This window comes from Macaca mulatta, chromosome 19 (assembly GCF_049350105.2).
Source record: "Macaca mulatta isolate MMU2019108-1 chromosome 19, T2T-MMU8v2.0, whole genome shotgun sequence".
Lineage (NCBI taxonomy): Eukaryota > Metazoa > Chordata > Mammalia > Primates > Cercopithecidae > Macaca > Macaca mulatta.
The window spans coordinates 3768381-3789568 of NC_133424.1; the positions used below are offsets into that span (position 1 = coordinate 3768381).

Genomic DNA, 21188 nt, shown 5'->3' on the forward strand with positions numbered 1-21188 from the left:
GAGATGATTCCTTCCTTCCTTCCTCCCTTCCTCCCTTCCTTCTTTTTTTTTGAAACAGAGTTTCACTCTTGTGGCCCAGGCTGGAGTGCAATGGCACGATCCTGGCTCACTGTAACCTCTACCTCCCGGTTCAAGCGATTCTCCTGCGTCAGCATCCCAAGTAGCTGGGATTACAGGCGTCTGCCACCACACCCAGCTGATTTTTGTATTTTTAATAGAGACAGGGTTTTGCCATGTTGGCCAGGTTGGTCACGAACTCTTTTTTTTCTTTTGGGGCAGAGTACTGTGTCGCCCAGGCTGGAGTGCAATGGCGCCATCTCGGCTCACTGCAACCTTCGCCTCCCAGGTTCAAGTAGCTGGGATTACAGGTGTGCGTCACCATGCCCAGCTCATTTTTGTATTTTTAGTAGAGACAGGGTTTCAGCATGTTGGCCAGGCTGGTCTGGAACTCCTGACCTCAAGTGATCCTCCCGCCTCAGCCTCTAAAAGTGCTGGGATTACAGGCGTGAGCCACCACGCCTGGCCTGATGTGATTTTTTTTTTTTTTTCCTGAGATAGACTCTTGCTCTGTCACCCTGGCTGGAGTGCAGTGGCACGATCTCAACTCACTGCAACGTCTGTCTCCCAGATTCAAGTGATTCTTCTGCCTCAGCCTCCTGAGTAGCTGGGACTACAGGTGCCTACCACCATACCCGGCTAATTTTTGTATTTTAGTAGATATAGGGTTTCACCATGTTGGCCAAGCTGGTCTCGAACTCTGGACCTCAGGTGATCCACCCACCTCTGCCTCCCAAAGTGATGGGATTACAGGCATGCACCACTGCGCCCGGCCCAATGTGGTGATTTCTAAGTAGGGATCTGAGGGAGTAAGGAGCCAGCCAGTGGCTGTCTGAGGGAGACTGTCCCTGGCAGAGCGAACCGCTAATGCCAGTACCAGGTTCTGGGCCAAACAGAAAGAATCTTGGGCTCTCACTACATATATATATTTTATATATATAATATATATACTTTATATATATTATATATACTTTATATGTTATACTTTATATGTTATATATGCTTTATATATGTATAACATATATTTATATATTATATATACTTTATATATGTATAACATATACTTTATATATAATATATATTTTATATATGTATTGTATATGTAATATGTATGTTGGGGTTTTTTTTTGAGATGGGGTCTTGCTCTGTTGCTCAGACTGGAGTGTGGGCTTACGCAATCCTCCTGCCTCAGCCTCCGCAGTAGCTGAGACTACAGGTGCATGACCACCACACTTGGCTAATTTTAAAATTTTTTTGTAGAGACGGGGTGTCACTGTATTGCCCAGAGTGGTCTCCAACTCCTGGCCTCAAGCAATCCTCCCACCTCAGCCTTCGAAAGTGCTGGGATCACAGGTGTGAGCCATGGTGCTTTGCCTTCATATTTTGAATAGGCCGAAACAGAACTCCAGAATCCCCTTACCCCTATCCCCACCACCCCACATAGCAGGTTTCTCTCGCTCTGTAGCAACCCACTTACCTCTCTGAAATCATCCCAGGCGTGTTCGGAGTGCACGCAGCCCCGTTAGCCTCCCGGTCTTCTCCTGTAACCAGCCCAGCTCTGCCTGAGAGCTTCCACTATTCCCTCCATCTGGAATACCCACCACTCTCTCCCACCCCGGGCTTGGATCTGGCAGTACTGTACCAGCCTCAGGGCCTCTGCTGTCGGGCTTTCTGCTCTCAGAGCCTTTGTCACTGGGCTGGGAGCTCCAATATGATAAATGCATAGCCCGGGGCTAGGACCATCAAGGGAACCCAGTAAGTTGGCTCCCGAAAGAGAACTAGAAGCTTCGTTTGCATTGCACGTTATTTAATATTGAGGAAAATATAATTAGCCCGTATATAAGCATTGGGGTGAGAGCGCTAAAGATTGACCCCACCCACCTCCCACTCCTCACTTCCAGCCGTAAGCCACTTCCGGACAAGGCTAAAAATGAGTAAAACAATGCAACTACTCGCCACCTATCCTTCCCCAAGTTCCACCCTCCGAGCCTCAAGCCCCACGCCCTCCTAAATATCCCCGCCCCCGCTGGGACCCCAAATTGCCTAGAGCTCTGCAATTCCGCCCTTCCCGGCAGCGGGACCGAAAGGGTTAAGCGGAGGCTCCCGGCTCGCTGAGTGACAGCTTGGCCGGCAGCCGGGGAGAGCCGGCCAATCAGGGAGGGCGTACGCGACCCACGTGCGCAAACGGCCTCACGATTGGCCAGCGCCGCCAGATGCCTGCCCACCCCGAGCCCGAACCCACGTGCAGCTACTGCGCCTTCATTGATCCGCTTCGCGGTCCAGGTGGCGGCTGGGTGGGGCCTGGGCGGGACGGGGCAGGGACAGGGCGGGACAAGGCGGGGCCCGATGGGTCAAATGGCCCCCGGTGGGGGAAGGAGGAGTTTCCTCTTGGCCTGAACTTGGCTGACCTCGGCAGCTTCCGCCCTGTGAGGGACGTGAGTTGCCAGGCGTTTTCCTGGGGGTTGGGGGGACTCCAAGATTCCCGGGCCGGGGAAGGGGCTGCAGGGGTGTGGAAGGGCAGGACTGAGGCAAGGAAGGAGCTTGGTGCTGCAGCTGGGATGCAGGTGGAGGGAGGTCGTTTCTTCTGTCCGATGAATTCCGCCTAATGCACCTGGCTAACTCCTATTCATCCTTCAAAACCCCTTTCTAGTGATATCCCTGCACTTTAGGAAATTGTCTGAAAACTAAGGTTGAGCTTTGGTGACCTTCCCTGGGCTCCCCCAGCAGGGAGTGTATGTGCACCATCCACCCCAACCTCCTAGGGTGAGGCCTGGGAGGCAGGGTTCAGTTCTTTCTGGGTCCCCGGCCCCACGAATCTGGGCAGCTGGAGGCATTGATAAGTGAGGACGGGACCTAGGGAACGCATGGGGGAACCGCAGGACTGGGGCCCTGGAGACTTACCAAACCGGGAGGTGCAGGTGGGGTAAGGGGTGGCTCCCTCCCTGACACTGCCTTATTTTCTGTCCTTCAAGACCTGCTGTCTCCTTGTTTTAGACTTTGGCTAAAGTCCTGGAGGCTACTGCCTGAAGATGACCTCTAGGGACCAGCCTAGCCCCAAGGGCCCCCCGAAAGGCACTTCGGTGAGGAGGGCATGGGGTGGGATCAGCCCTCAAGGGAAACCTAGGTCAGCCCAATGAGGTTCTGCCCCTTTCTCATCCTGTATCCACCTATGACCTGGGCTGGCCTCATCCAGGCCTCACAGCTGAAGACAATACCGGTCACTGCTACATTCAAGACAGGTGCCAAGGAGCCGTTTTTTTTTTTTTTTTTTAAATTAAGTGTAGGCTGGACACAGTGGCTCACAACTGTGATCTCAACATTTTGGGAGGCCGAGGTAGGAGGATCATTTGAGCCCAGGAGTTTGAGACCAGCCTGGACAACGTAATGAGACCCCCATCTCTACAAAAAAAAATTAAAAGAATCAGCTGGGCCTAGTGACATGGGCCTGCCTGTAGTTGTAGCTACCCAGGAGCCTGAGGCAGAGGCTTTGCTTGAGCCCAAGGAGTTTGAGGCATTGCACTTCAGCCTTGGTGACAAAGTGAGATCCCATCCTTAAAAAAAATGTAGCTTCTAATCACATACGTGATAAAAAACACAGGAACACAGCACGTATTTGGTTAATATTTTACAAGCAATCCGGGCTCCCTGTACTTTATGTCCCAGAGATGACCATTTGTAAATTTAGGCTCTCAGGGCTGAGCAAACTCTCTTTTTTGTAAAGGGGTCAGATGAGGAATATTTTGTTTTGAGACTTTATGACTTTATTGTTTTTGAGACGGAGTCTCACACTGTCACCTCGGCTGGAGTGCAGTGGCGCAATCTCGGCTCACCGCAACCTCCGCCTCCCGGGTTCAAGTGATTTTCCTGCCTCACCTCCCGAGTCGCTGGGACTACAGGCACCTGCCACCATGACCACCAATTTTTTTTTTTGTATTTTTAGTAGAGATGGGGTTTCACCATGTTGGCCAGTCTGGTCTTGAGCTCCTGACCTCGTGATCTGCCCGCCTCAGCCTCCCAAAGTGCTGGGATTACAGGCGTGAGCCACTGCACCTGGCCAAGAGACTTTATTTTATTGAGTCTTGCTCTTGTCGCCCAGGCTGGAGTGCAGTGGCACGATCTTGGCTCACTGCAACCTCCACCTCCCAGGTTCAAATGATTCTCCTGCCTCAACCTCCCGAGTAGCTGGGATTACAGGTGTGTGCCACCATGCCCGGCTAATTTTTGTATTTTTAGTAGAGACAGGGTTTTGCTGAGTTGCCTCGACTTGTCTCAAACTCCTGACCTCAGGTGATCTGCTCACCTCGGCCTCCCAAAGTGCTGGGATTACAGGCGTGAACCACCTTGCCTGGCCTTTTATTTTTAAAAATATTTTGTGCTTCTATTTTCATCACAAGAATGTGGTGAATATTTTAGACTTTAGGCCAAAGTGCAAAATGGAAGATGCTCTTTTAGGTACTGAAATAAGAGGACGGGCGCAGTGGTTCATGCCTGTAATTCTAGCACTTTGGGAGGCCGAGGCGGGTGGATCACGAGGTCAGGAGGTTGAGATCAGCCTGGCCAAGATGGTGAAACCCCAGCTCTACTAAAAATATAAAAATTAGCCAGGCATGGTGGGAGGCGTCTGTAATCCCAGCTACTAGGAAGGCTGAGGCAGGCAATCACTTGAACCTGGGAGGCAGATGTTGCAGTGAGCTGAGATTGTGCCCCTGCACTCTAGCCTAGGTGACAGCAAGACTTGTTTCAAAAACAAAAACCACAATTACTTTTGCATCAACCTAATACCTATACTCTGGTTGAGATGGAGACCTGGGGTCTTGAGTGTTTGGGGCATTGTAAGTTTTTTTTTTTGTTTTTTTGTTTTGAGATAGTCTCGCTCTGTCACCCAGGCTGGAGTGCAGTGGCGCAATCTGGGCTCACTGCAAGCTCCGCCTCCCGGTTTCACGCCATTCTCCTGCCTCAGCCTCCCGAGAAGCTGGGACTACAGGCACCCGCCACCTCGCCCGGCTAGTTTTTTGTATTTTTTTTTTTTTAGTAGAGACAGGGTTTCACCGTGTTAGCCAGGATGGTCTCAATCTCCTGACCTCGTGATCCGCCCGTCTCAGCCTCCCAAAGTGCTGGGATTACAGGCGTGAGCCACCCGTGCCCGGCCAGGGCATTGTAAGTTTTATGTAACCTTGCTTTGACCTTTCCAGCCCCGTCCTGGGATCTCGAACTCTGAGAGCTCTCCACCACTGAATTATCAAGGCATTCTAAATCGGCTCAAGCAATTCCCCAGGTGAGAGCAATTCCAGGGGCTGGCAGTCCCACGCTGGGAAGGGGTCCCACCTGGCCTCTCTCCTTGGGGTCCTAGTGAGTGGTCTAGAAACTGCTGGCCCAAGAGACAGGCTCAGGAACAGGAAGCCATGTCGATACCCAGCATGGAGAACCCAGCAATACCCATCCCAGCTTTTGTTTCATATGTTGATTTTCCTGTGCGACATGGATTTGTTGGCATTCAATTTTATTGTTGAAAAATACTGCAATGGCTGGGTGTGGTGGCTCGCACCTGCAATCCCAGTACTTTGGGAGGCAGAGGCGGGCGGATCCCTTGAGGTCAGGAGCTCGAGATCAACCTGGCCAACATGGTAAAAGCCCGTCTCTACAAAAAATACAAAAATTAGCCAGGCGTGGTGGTGGGTGCCTGTAATCCCAGCTGAGGCAGGAGAATCTCTTGAACCCAGGAGGCGGAGGATTGCAGTGAGCCGTGTTCACACCGCTGCACTCTAGCCTAGGCTACAGAGTGAGACTCCGTCTCAAAAAAAAAAAATATGTATATATATATATATACTGCATGGGCTGGGTGCAATGGTTTGTACCTGTAATCCCAGCACTTTGGGAGGCAGAGGCAGGAGGATCGCTTGAGCCCGGAGTTTAATACCAGCCTTGGCAACATAGTGAGGCACCATATCTTAAAAAATAAAAATCTGAGTGTGGTGGTGCATACCTGTAGTCCCAGCTACTCAGGAGACTGAGGCAGGAGGATCATCTGAGCCCAGGAGTTGGAGGCTGCAGTGAGCCATGATTGTACCACTGCACCCTCGCCCGAGCAACAGGGTGAGATTCTGTTTCAAAAAAAGAAATTGAAGAAAGTGGCAGGGTGGGGCGCGGTGGCTCATGCCTGTAATCCCAGCACTTTGGGAGTCCAAGGTGGGCGATCACCTGGGGTCAGGAGTTTGAGACCAGCCTGGCCACCATGGTGAAACACTTTCACCATTAAAAATAAAAAATTAGCTGGGCGTGGTGGTGGGTGCCTGTAATCCCAGCTACTCGGGAGGCTGAGGTGGGAGAATCTCTTGAACCCAGGAGGCGGAAGTTGCAGTGAGCTGAGACCGTGCCACTACACTCTATCTAGCCTGGGTGACAAGAGAGACTGTCTCAAAAAAAAAAAAAAAAAAAAGAATAGACTGCATTAAAATCTTTATTGAACTTCTTGACACTGCCTTATATTTGGCTTCCGGAGCCAATGCCTTCCAGCTTCGTTGAGACCCTCCCTAGGGGTTGAGGGCGGGGCTTACTCTGGGGAAGGGGTCCTGAAGTCACAGGTCTTCCAGCCTCTCCTCTTTCCCCCTCAGGTTTTCTCCTCATTTTGCTGCGGAATTGGAGAGCATTTACTACTCGGTGAGCCAGACCCAGGCAGCCCCAACCAAGGAGGGCCCCACTGGGACAAGCCAAAGCAGTGGTTTCACAGCCCTGCCTCCTGAGTGCCCTAGAGAGGCTCTTTTCAGCCAGGCACTGTACCTCACGCCTGTAATCCCAGCACTTTGGGAGGCCAAGGCATGTGGATCACCTGAGGTCAAGAGTTTGAGACCAGCCTGGCCAACATGGTAGAGCCCCTGTCTGTACTAAAAATACAAAAATTAGCCGGGCATGGTGGTGGGTGCCTGTAATACCGGCTACTCGGGAAGATGAGGCAGGAGAATCGTTTGAGCCCGGGAGACAGAGGTTGCAGTGAACTGAGATCACACTGTACTCCAGCCCAGGTGACAGAGCAAGATTCCCTCTCAGAAAAAAAGTAGGGACCATACATCAGCGTAGTATGAAAGTAAAAGAGAAAACAAGGTGAAAACAAAAATTTTTTTAAGGTGGGGGCAGGGGGTGGAGTAGGGACCAGAGAGGTAGAGCAACTTGCCCAGGGTCACACAGCATTCACACCCAGACCACCTCCTGATGGGATCCCTGTTTTCCCTTTGCAGCTGCACAAGATCCAGCAGGATGTGGCAGAACATCATAAGCAGGTGGGTGACCAGGAGCTCTGGGGTGCGGCTGTCCCTCCGTGAAAGGCATGAGAAAGGACAGAGGTGGGGCCGGGCACAGTGGTTCATGCCTGTAATCCGAGCACTTTGGGAGGCTGAGGAGGGCAGATCACTTGAGGTCAGGAGTTTGAGACCAGCCTGGCCAACATGGTGAAACCCCATCTCTACTAAAAATACAAAAATTAGCCGGGTGTGGTGGCGGGCACCTCTAGTCCCAGACACTTGGGAGGCTGAGGCAGGAGAATAGCTTGAACCCGGAAGGTAGTGATTGCAGTGAGGCGAGATTGTGGCACTGCACTCCAGCCTGGGTGACCGAGTGAGACTCTGTCTCAAAAAAAAAGGGGGCGATGGTGAAGACAGGGAGGGGACGGGGCAGGTCATGCAGAGCCTTGTGAGCCATGGGAAAGACTTGGGCTTTGACCCCAAGGGAGGTGGGAGCCACAGGGGACTGCTGGCAGAGGAGGGACATACCCTGACTTGGAATCCCCCATGATATTAGCGGAGGCCCCGTATCTTGGGGAGCATCTCCAGTCCTGTCTGAGCTTCTTCCAAGAGAGGGTCAGTCCTGCTCCTTCCGCTCCCTGGGCCCCTGCACGACCTAGATGCCGGTCAGTTGCTTTGGATAGAGAGAGCCCGTGATGGGGCAGGCACCCGCTGTGTTCCTCTGCATGTCTGAGTGTTCAATGAGGGGCCATAGCACATGGGAGCGAGGGGAGCTCTGCATGGGGAGGGGGGGTGCCCAGGCTCCCACCTGCCAACCCAGGGTGCCTGGCCCAAGCTGAAGTACGCCTTCCAGCCCTGCCCGTCCTCCCGCCACCTGGCCTTTTCTCCCAGGCACTGGCAGGATTTTCCGCCTGTGCCAGATGTAACTGGCAGGGGCCCAGGGCCGTGTCTGCAACTTAGCAGGGCCTGGGAGGAGAGGGGGGCAGCGGAGGGAACAGGGTGAGGGGGGCCAGGAAGCAACCAAAACATGGTTATTCATTCAACAGATATTTATCCGTCACCTCCTTGCCAAATACTATTGTAGAAGCCAGGAAAATAGCAAAGAACATCGCAGAGCTTTCCACCCTTGGGGCGAGTGGAGCCTGGTAGATGGAGTGTTAGAGGGTGAGGACTGGGCAAGGTGGGGGGTGGAAGAGAGCAGCCCCCAGGGGACTGGGGAGGCCAGGGTGGGTGAGGGTTGCAATTCAGGGTGTGGGGAAGGCATGTGAGAAGGTGGTATCTGAGCAGACGCTTAAAGGACATCAAAGAGGAAGTGTGGCTGTCTGGGATGGGAGGGATATCTCAGGCAGAGGGCACAGCCTGTGCGAAGGCCCTAAGGCAGGATGGCATCTGTCGTGTTGGTGCTGAAGGCACTGCGAGGGGACCCGAGTGGCTGGAGCAGAGTGAGAGAAGGAGGGGGGCAGGGTAGGCCACACGGTGCCCTGTGAGCTTCAGGGAGGACTTGGACTTGAACCCCAAAGGAGGGAGGTGGGAACCATGGAGGGCTGCAGAGGACAGAGGACAGGCGCTGGCTACTGCGGAGAGGACAGAAGGGGAGGGATGAGGACAGAAGCCCGGGAACCAGTTAGGACAGTCCAGGTGTGGAATGCTGGTTGCTTAGTGATGAGAAATAATTGAATAATTGCGGACGCGTTTTGGGAGGAACCTGACCACAACTGCCGAGCGTCGGGATATGCAGGGGATGAGGGCCCCAAAGGAGCCACTTAGGATAGAGCCAGACCCAGGAGGGTCCTTGCCTAGCCCCCACTGCAGGAGGCCCCAGGATCCCTGGCAGCCCAGTCTGGCCTGTGTTCCGGGGCAGCCCGCTTCCCCCACCCCCTGCTTCCAGTTCCGGGCTTTCCCAGCCTCCTTGCTGCGCTTTTAAAATCCCCATCAGCGCACAGCCCCCTCCTCCGCCAGCCCGCCTGCCACTCTCCCCCGGGAGGACCTGCTAGCAGGCAGAAGGGAGCCACACTTTTCATGCTGAGCGCATTAAAGTGCCGGTAAATTGCGCATTAACGAGGCGGGGTGAATTGGAGAGGGCTCCCCTGGGCTTTGCTGCTGCTGGGCGGGCTCAGCTGGGAAATCCATCACTGGCTGCCCCAGCAGACAGCAGCCTGGAGCGCCCCGCAGGGCTCCGATGGAGGATCTCCCCTCCCCGCCCCTCCCTCCGCCTTCCTACTAAGGAAACAGACAGGTAGCCTGTTTGTAGAAAAAACTTAAGGGATCACTCACCTTGCTTTCTTTTTTTGTGGTTGTTTTGACGGATCAGGCTCTGGCTCCCAGGCTGGAGTGCAGTGGCAGGATCCCAGCTCACTGCAACCTCTGCCTCCTGGGTTCTACCCATTCTCCTGCCTCAGCCTCCCTAGTAGCTGGGATTACAGGCATGGGCCAGGGCCACCACACCTGGCTAACTTTTATATTTTTAGTAGAGACGGGGTTTTTCCATGTTGGCCAGGCTGGTCTCGAACTCCTGACCTCAGGTGATCCGCCCGCCTGTCTCTCAAAGTGCTGGAATTACAGGTGTGAGCCATTGTACCTGGCCAGTTTCTTTATACTTTGAACATGGCTACTAGACATTTCATATGCATGACTATATTAATATATGATTCCAATTATATGTGTACTGGATGGTGTTGATCTAGATTTTATTGTTTACTGGGAAACTACATTTAAATTTGAGATTGGCAGTGGTCAGATGACTTGATTATTGTTGTTTGTTGGTTTTAAATAAAAAACACCAGACTGGGTGCGGTGGCTCACACCTGTAATCCAAGCACTTTGGGAGGCTGAGGCGGGCGGATTGCCTGAGGTCAGGAGTTCGAGACCAGCCTGGTCAACATGGAGAAACCTCGTCTCTACTAAAAATATAAAATTAGCTGGGCATGGTGGCGGGTGCCTGTTATCCCAGCTACTTGTGAGGCTGAGGCAGGAGAATTGCTTTAACCCAGGAGGCAGAGGTTACAGTGAGCAGAGATCGTGCCTCTGCACTCCAGCCTGGGTGACAGAGCAAGACTGTCTCAAAAGAGAAAAAAAAATTACTGACCTGTTTCTATCAATTCTCTCCAGCAGGTAACCCTCAGTTTCTTAGTATCTTTCCAAAGTTTAAGCAAATGCTGTTTTGCTGCTTGAAGCCTTTTTTTTTTTTTTTTTTTTTTTGAGACAAAGTCTCTCTCTGTTGCCCAGGCTGGAGTGCAGTGGCACGATCTTGGCTCACTGCAAGCTTCACCTCCTGGGTACCTGCCATTCTCCTGCCTCAGCCTCCCAAGTAGCTGGGACTACAGGTGCCCGCCACCAAGCCTGGCTAAATTTTTTTTTTGTATTTTTTAGTAGAGACGGGGTTTCACCCACTGTGCCTGGCCTGCTTGAAGCTATTTTAAGCAAAGGGTGGTGGTGGGCAGGTTTTCTTTTTAAAACATCCCAAAAAGGGATTACAGGTGTGGTGGCTCACACCTGTAATCCCAGCACTTTGGGAGACCCAGGCAGGAGAATCATCTGAGCTCAGGAGTTCAAGACCAGCCTAGCCAACATGGTGAAACCCTGGCTCTACTTAAAAATACAAAAATCGGCCGGGCGCGGTGGCTCAAGCCTGTAATCCCAGCACTTTGGGAGGCCGAGGCGGGTGGATCATGAGGTCAGGAGATCGAGACCATCCTGGCTAACACGGTGAAACCCCGTCTCTACTAAAAATACAAAAAACTAGCCGGGCGTGGTGGCGGGCGCCTGTAGTCCCAGCTACTTGGGAGGCTGAGGCGGGAGAATGGCGTGAACCCGGGAGGCGGAGCTTGCAGTGAGCCGAGATCACGCCAGTGCACTCCAGCCTGGGAGACACAGCGAGACTCCGTCTCAAAAAAAAAAAAAAAAAAAAAAAAAATACAAAAATCAGCCGGGCACGGTGGCTCACACCTGTAAACCCAGCACTTCGGGAGGCTGAGGCAGGCAGATCATGAGGTCAGGAGATTGAGACCATCCTGGCTAACACGGTGAAACCCCGTCTCTACTGAAAATACAAAAAAAAATTAGCCAGGCGTGGTAGCGGGCGCCCGTAGTCCAGCTACTCGGGAGGCTGAGGCAGGAGAATGGCATGAACCTAGGAGGTGGAGCTTGCAGTGAGCCGAGATCACACTGCTGCACTCCAGTCTGGGTGACAGAGAAGACTCCATCTCAAAAAAAAAAAAAAAAAAAAAAATCAGCTGGTGTGGTGGCACACACCTGTAATCCCAGCTACTTGGGCGTCTGAGGCAGGAGAATTGCTTGAACCTGGGAGACAGAGGTTGCAGTGAGCCGAGATCACATCACTGTACTCCTGCCTGGGCAACAGAGTGAGACTCAGTCTTTAAAAAAAAAAAAAAAAAAAAAAAAAGTCCGGGCATGGTGGCTCAAGCCTGTAACCCCAGCACTTTGGGAGGCCGAGATGGGCGGATCACGAGGTCAGGAGATCGAGACTATCCTGGCTAACACGGTGAAACCCCATCTCTACTAAAAAAATACAAAAAACTAGCCAGGCGTGGTGGCGGGTGCCTATAGTCCCAGCTACTCGGGAGGCTGAGGCAGGAGAATGGCCTAAACCCGGGAGGCGGAGCTTGCAGTGAGCTGAGATATGGCCACTGCACTCCAGCCTGGGCGACAGAGCTAGACTCTGTCTCAAAAAAAAAAAAAAAAAAAGATATATGCCAGGTGCAGTAGGCCGGGTGCGGTGGCTTACACCTGTTATCCCAGCACTTTTGGGAGGCAGAGGTGGGAGGATCACTTGAGGCCAGGAATTCAAGACCAGCTTGGGCAATATAATGAGACCCCCATTTCTACAAAAAATGTATTTAAATTAGCTGAGCATGGTGGTGCACACCTGTAACCCCAGCTACTCAGGAGCTGACTAGGAGGGATGGGAGGATCACTTGAGCCTGGGAGGTGGAGAGTACAGTGAGCTGTCATCGCTCCACTGCACTCCCGCCTGGGTGTCAGAGTGAGATCTTAGCTCCAAAAAAAGTAGATGAAGGCCGGGGGTAGTGGCTTACACCTGTAATCCCAGCACTTAGCGAGACTGAGATGGGCAGATCACTTGAGGTCAGCAGTTCAAGACCAGCCTGGCCAACATGGTGAACCCCATCTTTACTAAAAATAAAAAAATTAGCTGGGCGTGGTGGCGGGCACCTGTAATCCCAGCTACTCAGGAGGCTGAGGCAAGAGACTCACTCGAACCTGGGAGGCGGAGGTTGCAGTGAGCCGAGATGGTGCCACTGCATTCCCGCCTGGGCAACGCAGTGAGACTCGGTCTCAAAAAAAGAAAAAAGTAGATGCGATAACCTCCTTTGACAGGTGGGGATAACCATGCTGTAGGGTTGCAAACCCTTAACTGCAACAACGTTTAACTGTTTTGCTGCCAACCTCCCTCTAGATAGGAAACTTCTTACAGATTGTGGAGAGCTGCAGCCAACTCCAGGGTGTCCAGTCTGAGCAGGTGGGTGTCTGGGTCTTCGAGGAGGGGAGGGGACAGGTTTGGGTGAAGGTACATCCTCAAAGCTGTCACCACCTCGTTCCTGCCGGGCCAGGTCTCTCCTGCTGAACCAGTCAGCCCTGGGACGCCCCGGCAGGCAGAGAACAAGACCCCGCAGGAGTCAAGCTTTGAGGACATCATGGCCACCAGGTCCTCCGACTGGCTCCGGCGGCCTCTGGAGGCGGACGACCAGCCGGAGACCCAGCTGTTCTGGGACAAGGAGCCTTGGTTTTGGCACGACACTCTGACAGAGCAACTCTGGCGGATTTTTGCCGGCGTCCGAGATGAGAAGGCAAAGCCCAGAGACAGACGTGAGTGTCCCCGAGGCTGAGAGGGAAGGGGCGGCCGCAGGCTGCATCCCAGGGGCTGTGCAGTGAACCCTGCTGTTCTCTCTCTGTCCCCTTCCGCCTCTCCGTTGTCATAGAGACAGAGCAGGCACCAGGCCTGGTGAGTAAACAACCTCGGCCCTACCTGGAGGGGTGGGCTTCCAGGCAGACAGTTGGGCTCCCCCAGGTCAAGGCACCTGGGGTTCCTGTGCAATTTGCCTTCCTTCCGTCCTGCCCCTCGGGTCGCCCGGGGGGGCACTTGGGTGATCCAGGAGGCTATACTGGAGCAGCCTAGGACCCACAGCCCAGGGCTTCCAGGACCCTATACCCTGACACCTCTGCAACTCTGCCTGGACCCGGAGATGGGACCCCAGGCAGTTGACAAGCCCTGTGCACGCTGCCCAGGAATCCCTGAGGGTTTCTGGTCCTAACAGGCCTAATGAGACTTTTCCATTTCCCAGGGGCAGGAAAGCAAGACGCTGGGATCCTGTGACCCAGGAGCGGACCCGTGTCCCGAAGATGCCTCCAGTAATCCCAGCGGGCGGGGGCCGACAGACTCCAGGCGGGATGGGGTCGGGGGCAGCCTGCGCTTAGGAGCCAATGCAAGTCGCTTAGTCCCTCTTGTCTCCCGACTAGCCCCCAGGCCACCTGAGACCTCCGCCAGCCCCGCCAATGGTTCCCAAGACAGGAACACAAGGTGTCGTGTGGTCCAGGTGAGACCCAGGCCCGAGCTGGTAGCCCAGCATGAAGGCGGCCCAGGTAGGGTAGAGGAGGTGGACACAGATGGGTGGGGAGCCTGGGGGCAGCTGTGATCTCCCCCACCTACAGGAGCCTCCAGGAAGAGCCTCTCCGTTTCTACAGTCCATGTAAGTGTCTGCACTGTTCGCTTTTGGGCGGGGTGAGGGTCAGCGGGAATTCCTTCCTGTCTATACTTCTGTTCCCGGCACATAGAGGGGAACAGGTGTCAGACTTTCTTCCCCCTTTCCCATCACTACTCTGCCATCCTCTCCAACAGCAGCTGCAGAGGCTGGGTAGAAAAGTGCAGTGTTAGGCCAGGCGCGGTGGCTCATGTCTGTAATCCCAGCACTTTGGGAGGCCGAGGCGGGCAGATCACAAGGTCAGGAGATCGAGACCATCCTGACTAACACGGTGAAACCCCATCTCTACTAAAAATCCAAAAACTTAGCCGGGCGTGGTGGCGGGCGCCTGTAGTCCCAGCTACTTGGGAGGCTGAGACAGGAGAATGGTATGAACCTGGGAGGCGGAGCTTGCAGTGAGCCGAGATAACCCCTACTGCATTCCAGCCTGGGTGACAGAGCGAGATTCCATTTAAAAAAAAGTTCATTGTTAGGTTCACAGGATTGTCGCCCCAATACCGGGCTCAAGGCATTTGGGGAAGACATTTTCATGGAAGGGGGTGGGGTGTAGCTGTGTTAGAACTGGATGCAGATTGTTGCAACCTTGTGGAGTGACGCTGGGAGAACCCAGATATGGGGCAAAGAAAGCTTCTGGGGAAGGGGCATAGTAGCTAGGACCCTAAAGGATGAATAGGATTTCTCCCTCCTGGAGCAAAGCAGTCTGGGAAGAAAGCAGAAGTATATGGAGGGCTGTGGCAAAGGAACAGTACTTGAAGGAATGTGAGCAGGACATTTGGGGAGTCTGAGGGTAAAACAAGACCTTGAGAGGGGGATCAAAATCTGAAAAAGAATGAAGCCCCTCTAGGCCTTGATGTGTGGCTCCCACCGGGCAAAGGGGGCTCACAGGCAGGTCAGTTACCCCGAGGCCTCCCCTCCCAAGATCCTGGGACCCTGAGGACTTTGAAGATACATGGAAGAGGCCAGATGCCTTGCCCGGGCAGTCTAAGAGACTCGCCGTCCCGTGCAAACTGGAGAAGATGCGGATTTTGGCACATGGGGAGCTCGTGGTCGCCACAGCCATCAGCAGCTTCACGCGGCACGTGTTCACCTGTGGCAGAAGAGGCGTCAAGGTCTGGAGCCTGACTGGCCAGGTGGCTGAGGACAGGTTCCCAGAGAGCCACCTGCCTGTACAGGTGAGGGTAGCCTTGGTTTCCTGGGGTGCAGGGCTTCTGGGAACGGGGTTTGAGGTTTGAGTCTGGGAGAGCCCAGATGGTGGAGAGAGGGCTTCCAGGGAAAAGGGGCATAATAGCTAGGAACCTAAAGGATGAATAGGAGTTCGCTCTCATGAGGCAAAGCAGTCCAGGCAGAACGCCACAGGGGGCGACAGCTCACGGTGACTCTGCCCATCCCAGACCCCTGGGGCCTTCCTGCGTACCTGCCTGCTGTCCTCAAACAGCAGGAGCCTGCTCACCGGTGGTTACAACCTGGCCAGCGTGAGTGTGTGGGACCTGGCGGCGCCCTCCCTGCACGTGAAGGAGCAGTTACCCTCTGCAGGTCTCAACTGCCAGGCCCTAGATGCCAACCTGGATGCCAACCTGGCCTTTGCCAGCTTCACCAACGGCGTGGTCAGGATCTGGGACCTGCGGGATCACAGTGTGGTCAGGTGTGTTTGAGGGGTGGGCAGGGGCAGCATCCTGTTTCCAGCCTCCTGTGGCCACCTCCGCCCACCTTCCTGCCACCACCTCCGCCCACCTTCCTGCTGCCACCTGAATCTGGGATATAGCACTCTCCCAGCCAAAGCCCCTTGCCCCCTTGAACTTGCATTTGAGAAAGTTGGAGGTGCGGACTTGACTCTTGGCTGGACTGCGTTCCTTGCATCCCAGGGCATTTTACTTTTTGTCTGTCTCAGTTTTCCCACCTGGACACAGGATGTGACAGCCCCAAATTCAAAGGCTTGTTAGAAGGGCAAATTTGTTGTAAAAATATAAAACAGCAGGCTAGGCGTGGTGCCTCGAAAATGTAAATCCAGCACTTTGGGAGGTCAAGACGGGAGAAATGCGTAAGCCCAGGAGTTCGAGATTAACCTGGGTAACATAATGAGACCCCATATCTATTTAAAAATATGTATAGGCCGGGCGCGGTGGCTCAAGCCTGTAATCCCAGCACTTTGGGAGGCCGCGACGGGCGGATCACGAGGTCAGGAGATCGAGACCATCCTGGCTAACATGGTGAAACCCCGTCTCTACTAAAAAATACAAAAAAACTAGCCGGGTATGGTGGCGGGTGCCTGTAGTTCCAACTACTCGGGAGGCTGAGGCAGGAGAATGGCGTGAACCCAGGAGGCGGAGCTTGCAGTGAGCTGAGATCCGGCCATTGCACTCCAGCCTGGGCGGCAGAGCAAGACTCCGTCTCAAAAAAAAGAAAAAAAAAATGTATATATAAATTAGCCGGGCACAGTGGCTCACACCTGTATTCCCAGCACTTTGGGGGAGGCCAAGGTGGGCAGATCACGAGGTCAGGAGATCAAGACTATCCTAGCTAACACGGTGAAACCCTGTCTCTACTAAAAATACAAAAAAATTAGCCGGGCGTGGTGGTGGGCGCCTGTAGTCCCAGCTACTCAGGAGGCTGAGGCAGGAGAATCGCTTGAACCCGGGAGGCGGAGCTTGCAGTGAGCTGAGATCTGTGCCACTGCACTCCAGCCTGGGCGATAGAGCGAGACTCCGTCTCAAAAAAAAGAAAACAACATATATATAATATGTATATATTATATATAACAGGCTGGGCGCAGTGGCTCACGTCTGTAATCCCAGCACTTTGGGAGACTGAGGTGGGTGGATCACCTGAGGTCAGGAGTTCGAGACCAGCCTGACCAACATGGTGAAACCTCATCTCTACTAAAGATGCAAAAATTAGCCAGGTGTGGTGGCACACACCTGTAATCCCAGCCACTTAGGAGGCTGAGGCACTAAAATTGCTTGAATCCAGGAGGCAGAGGTTGCAGTTAGCTGAGATCATGCTGCTACACTCCAAACTAGGCAATAAAATGAGACTCCATCTCAAAAAAAATATATATATATATACACACACACACACATATATATACACACACATATATATGCATATATACACATACATACATATATACACATGTATATGTGTGTATGTGTATATATACACATGCATGCCAGGCACGGTGGCTCATGCCTATAATCCCAGCACTTTGGGAGGCCGAGGCAGGCAGATCACCTGAGGTCGGGAATTTGAGACCAGCCTAACATGGAGAAACCTCATCTCTACTAAAAATACATAATTAGTCAGGCGTGGTGGTCCATTCCTGTAATCTCAGCTACTCGGGAGGCTGAGGTGCTAAAGTCACTTGAACCCGGGAGGCAGAGGTTGCAGTGAGCCGAGATCGTGCTGCTGCACTTCAGACTGGGCAACAAAACAAGACTCCATCTAAAAAATACATGTAAAATATGTATATAATATATAAAATATCTATCAGCATGTTTGCAGGAAGCAATGACTGACGTAAAATACAGCACACCACCCGTCCACCACTATTCCCCTTCCCTGCTTGAAGGGATTCCTGTAGACCTGCCTTGGAACTTGGGTAGATTCAGGATAAAAGAGGCAAGGGGAGGCCTGGGTGAGACCAAGGGGAGGCCCAGGTGGATGGAGAAGGGAGACTGAGGGCTGCAAGGGGCCGGCACTAGATCCTGTGTCCATTTTCTGCCAACTTTGATACTCTGTGAAGGCAGAGATTTGTGGGTGGTGGCACCGTCCTTTTCATGCCCAAATGTAGTGACTGGTGTTTCTGGGGGCCCAAACCTCAGAGTCTTGGCCTGATTGCCTCCCGATGTCCCTTCTGCCAGGGACCTCACAGGTTACCCTGATGGAGTCAAGAGTATGGTGGTCAAGGGCTACAACATCTGGACTGGGGGGCTGGATGCCTGTCTGCGGTGCTGGGACCAGAGGACCATCATGAAGCCTCTGGAGTACCAATATGAGTCTCAGGTGCGTGGAGGCTGGGATGGGGTCTGCTCAGCCAGGCATCCTCTGGTCCTCACATTAAAAAATGAGGTTGAGGCCGGGCACGGTGGCTCATGCCTGTAATCCTAGCACTTTGGGAGGCCGAGGCGGGTGGATCTCCTGAGGTCGGGAGTTTGAAACCAGCCTGGCCAACATAATGAAACCCCATGTCTATTAAAAATACAAAAATGAGGGCTGGACACGGAGGCTCACACCTGTAATCTCAGCCCTTTGGGAGGCCAAGGTAGGCGGATCATTTTAGGTCAGAAGTTCAAGACCAGCCTGACCAACGTGGTGAAACCCCGTCTCTACTAAAAAATACAGAATAATTAGCCGGGCGTGGTGGTGCATGCCTGTAATCCCAGCTTCCCGGGAAGCTGATGCAGGAGAATCGCTTGAACCCCGGGAGGCGGAGGTTGCAGTGAGCCAAGATCATACCTTTGTACTCCAGCCTGGCAACAGAGCGAGACTGCATCTCAAACACTCATGCTATATTGGGTGCAAAGTAGGGAAGACTCTCCATTTTACAGACCAACAAACTGAGGCACAGATAGGAAGTTGCTTGTCCCAGGGCTGCATAGCTAGAAAGGGGTCAGTCACTCGGCCTCCAGGGTAGGTCCCCAGGCTCCTACCTGCTTCCTGGGCCAGGCTGGGACCTAACCAGGTTCCTCCCTCCCCATTGCCCATTACCCAGATAATGAGCCTGTCCCACAGCCCCCAGGAGGACTGGCTGCTGCTGGGCATGGCCAATGGCCAGCAGTGGCTGCAGAGCACCAGCGGGAGCCAGCGGCACATGGTGGGACAGAAAGACAGCGTCATCCTGAGCACCAAGTTCTCCCCCTTTGGTAAGCGGCTGGTGGAAGGTGGGGGGACTCCCCTGCAGCCCCCAGCCTCCCACAAGACCCCACCCAACCCTCTAGGACACCTCAGAACCCATCTGTAGCAGAAACAAGTTTTGGGGATGCTGTTGCCTGGGGATGAGGGAGGGAAGGAGGTGGGTGCCTGTGCCCTCCCCACCCCATGGCCCTTGCCTCCACAATGGCCCTTCCCCCCTCCCCATGGTCCTTCCCCCTTGACTCCCTGCCCCCAGCGTGGTCCTTCTCCCCCACCCCCACCCCCCTGCCCCCAGCATGGTCCTTCTCCCCCATCTCCGCCCCCCTGCCCCCAGCGTGGTCCTCCCCCCACCTTCAGCTGCTGGTGTCCCCATTTCTCCCAGGCCAGTGGTGGGCAAGCGTTGGGATGGATGACTTCCTTGGTGTCTACAGCATGCCAACAGGGACAAAAGTGTTCCAGGTACTGCGATGGGCTGGGGGCAGGACCTGGGGGGTGGCCCCAAAGGGACCATGTTTACAGCCTGGGCAACACAGCAAGACACTGTCTCTACAAACAGTTTAAAAATTAGCCAGGTGTGGTGGCTCATGGCTTTAATCCCAGCATTTTGGGAGGCTGATGCGGGAAGATGCCTTAAGCTTAGGAGTTCGAGACCAGCCTGGCCAACATAGTGAGACCCCATCTCTATAAAAAATAATTAGCTGAGCCGGGCGCAGTGGCTCACGTCTGTAATCCCAGCACTTTGGGAGGCCGAGGCAGGTGGATCATGAGGTCAGGAGACTGAGACCATCCTGGCTAACACGGTGAATCCCCGTCTCTACTAAAAATACAAAAAATTAGCCGGGCGTGGTGGTGAGCACCTGTAGTCCCAGCTACTTGGGAGGCTGAGGCAGGAGAATGGCTTGAGCCCAGAAGACAGAGCCTGCAATGAGCAGAGATTGCGCCACTGCACTGCAGCCTGGGCAACAGAGCGAGACTCCGTCTCAAAAAATAAAATGATAATTAGCTGAGTGTGGTGGTGTGCACCTGTGGTCCCAGCTACTTGGGAGGCTGAGGCAGGAAGATTGCTCGAGTCCAGGAAGTCAAGGCTGCAGTGAGCTGAGATTGTACCACTGCACTCCCGCCTGGGCAACAGAGCAGGACCTTGTCTGTCTTCGAAGAGACGATGCTTCATGCTTGAGCTAACGGGTAGAGACCAGGGGTGTGTAAGCCCTACCCCAGTTCACTGCCCACTGCCCCCCTCCAGGTGCCCGAGACGTCCCCAATCACGTGCTGTGACATCTCTTCCAACAACCGCCTCATTGTCACAGGCTCCGGGGAGCACGCCTCCGTGTACCAGATCACCTACTGAGGGGCCTCGCTGCTGTCATCCAACTCCGGCTCCTCTTTGCATCCACCTTTTTTTTTTTTCCCCCAACCAGGGGGGGTCATGGTGGAGGGAAGTGGGAAGGATCTTCTATGGCATCGCACAATCCAGTCTGTGGTGTACAGACTGACCGCCGTCACCTGTAATAAAGCACCCGGGAAAGGCAGAGAGTGGATGTGTCCTGTCCTCTGAAGGGAAAGGGGCCTTCCCATCCCGTCCCTGCTCAACTTCTGGAAATCTGAAAGGACTTCATCCAGCCTGTGGCTCTAAGCCTTTTTTTTTTTTTTTTTTTTTTTGAGGCAGGGTCTCACTCTGTCATGCAGTCTGGAATGTGATGGTGCCATCATTATTCATTGCAGCCTCTCCAACTCCTGGTCTCAAGCCATCCCCCTGCCTTAGCCTCTTGAGTAGCTGAGACTACAGATGTGCACCACCATGCCCGGCTAATTTTTTTGTAGATGCCAGATGTGGTGGCTCATGCCTGTAATCCCAGCACTTTGGGAGGCTGAGGGGGGCAGATCATGAGGTCAAGAGATCGAGACCATCCTGGCCAACATGGTGAAACCCCGTCTCTACTACAAATACAAAAATGAGCTGGGCATGATGGCGGGTGTCTGTAGTCCCAGCTACTTGGACGGCTGAGGCAGGAGAATCGCTTGAACCCGGGAGACGGAGGTTGCAGTGAGCTGAGATCGTGCCACTGCACTCCAGCCTGGTGACAGAGCAAGACTCTGTCTTATAAAAAAGTTTCTAAGAATCTCACAGGAAATTTGGCTACACTCTGAATAGCTATCTGCTCTGCCCTTTTTTCCCCCTACCCCTTGTACTTAGGCTGAATCTTGGGATAATTTTTTTGTTTTTGTTTTTTAGATAGGGTCTTGGGACTGGGTGCGGTAGCTCATGTCTGTAATCCCAGCACTTTGGGAGGCCGAGGTGGACAGATCACCT

General features: G+C 53.6%; 1 protein-coding gene across 12 annotated transcripts; it reads left to right on the top strand.

Moving 5' to 3' along the window:
• Positions 1–1950: 1950 nt before the first annotated feature.
• On the top strand, positions 1951–20406 carry TLE6 (TLE family member 6, subcortical maternal complex member). Of its 12 annotated transcripts, none has more exons than XM_077979027.1 (17): positions 1951–2340; positions 3052–3137; positions 5250–5332; positions 6669–6714; positions 7290–7331; positions 12727–12789; positions 12881–13136; positions 13250–13272; positions 13613–13679; positions 13788–13864; positions 13980–14017; positions 14949–15201; positions 15421–15671; positions 17887–18028; positions 18738–18888; positions 19260–19336; positions 20121–20406. In XM_077979027.1, exons 2-17 carry the CDS (start codon positions 3087–3089, stop codon positions 20223–20225), a joined length of 1725 nt encoding a protein of 574 aa, XP_077835153.1. In that variant the 5' UTR covers positions 1951–2340; positions 3052–3086; the 3' UTR covers positions 20226–20406. The 12 variants fall into 12 exon arrangements, with proteins under 12 accessions (XP_077835153.1, XP_028695480.2, XP_077835150.1 ...); XM_015122439.3 differs by having other exon boundaries at positions 2300–2492; XM_077979028.1 differs by having other exon boundaries at positions 2300–2492; positions 13256–13272.
• The last annotated feature ends 782 nt before the right edge of the window (positions 20407–21188 follow it).

Bases quoted from the DNA above. Each gene is read 5' to 3' on its own strand.
- TLE6 (XM_028839647.2), top strand. From the start codon at position 3,087: ATGACCTCTAGGGACCAGCCTAGCCCCAAGGGCCCCCCGAAAGGCACT. The intron at 15,672-17,886 runs GTGTGTTTGAGG...CCCTTCTGCCAG, and splicing joins CGGGATCACAGTGTGGTCAG to GGACCTCACAGGTTACCCTG. The intron at 18,889-19,259 runs GTAAGCGGCTGG...CATTTCTCCCAG, and splicing joins CACCAAGTTCTCCCCCTTTG to GCCAGTGGTGGGCAAGCGTT.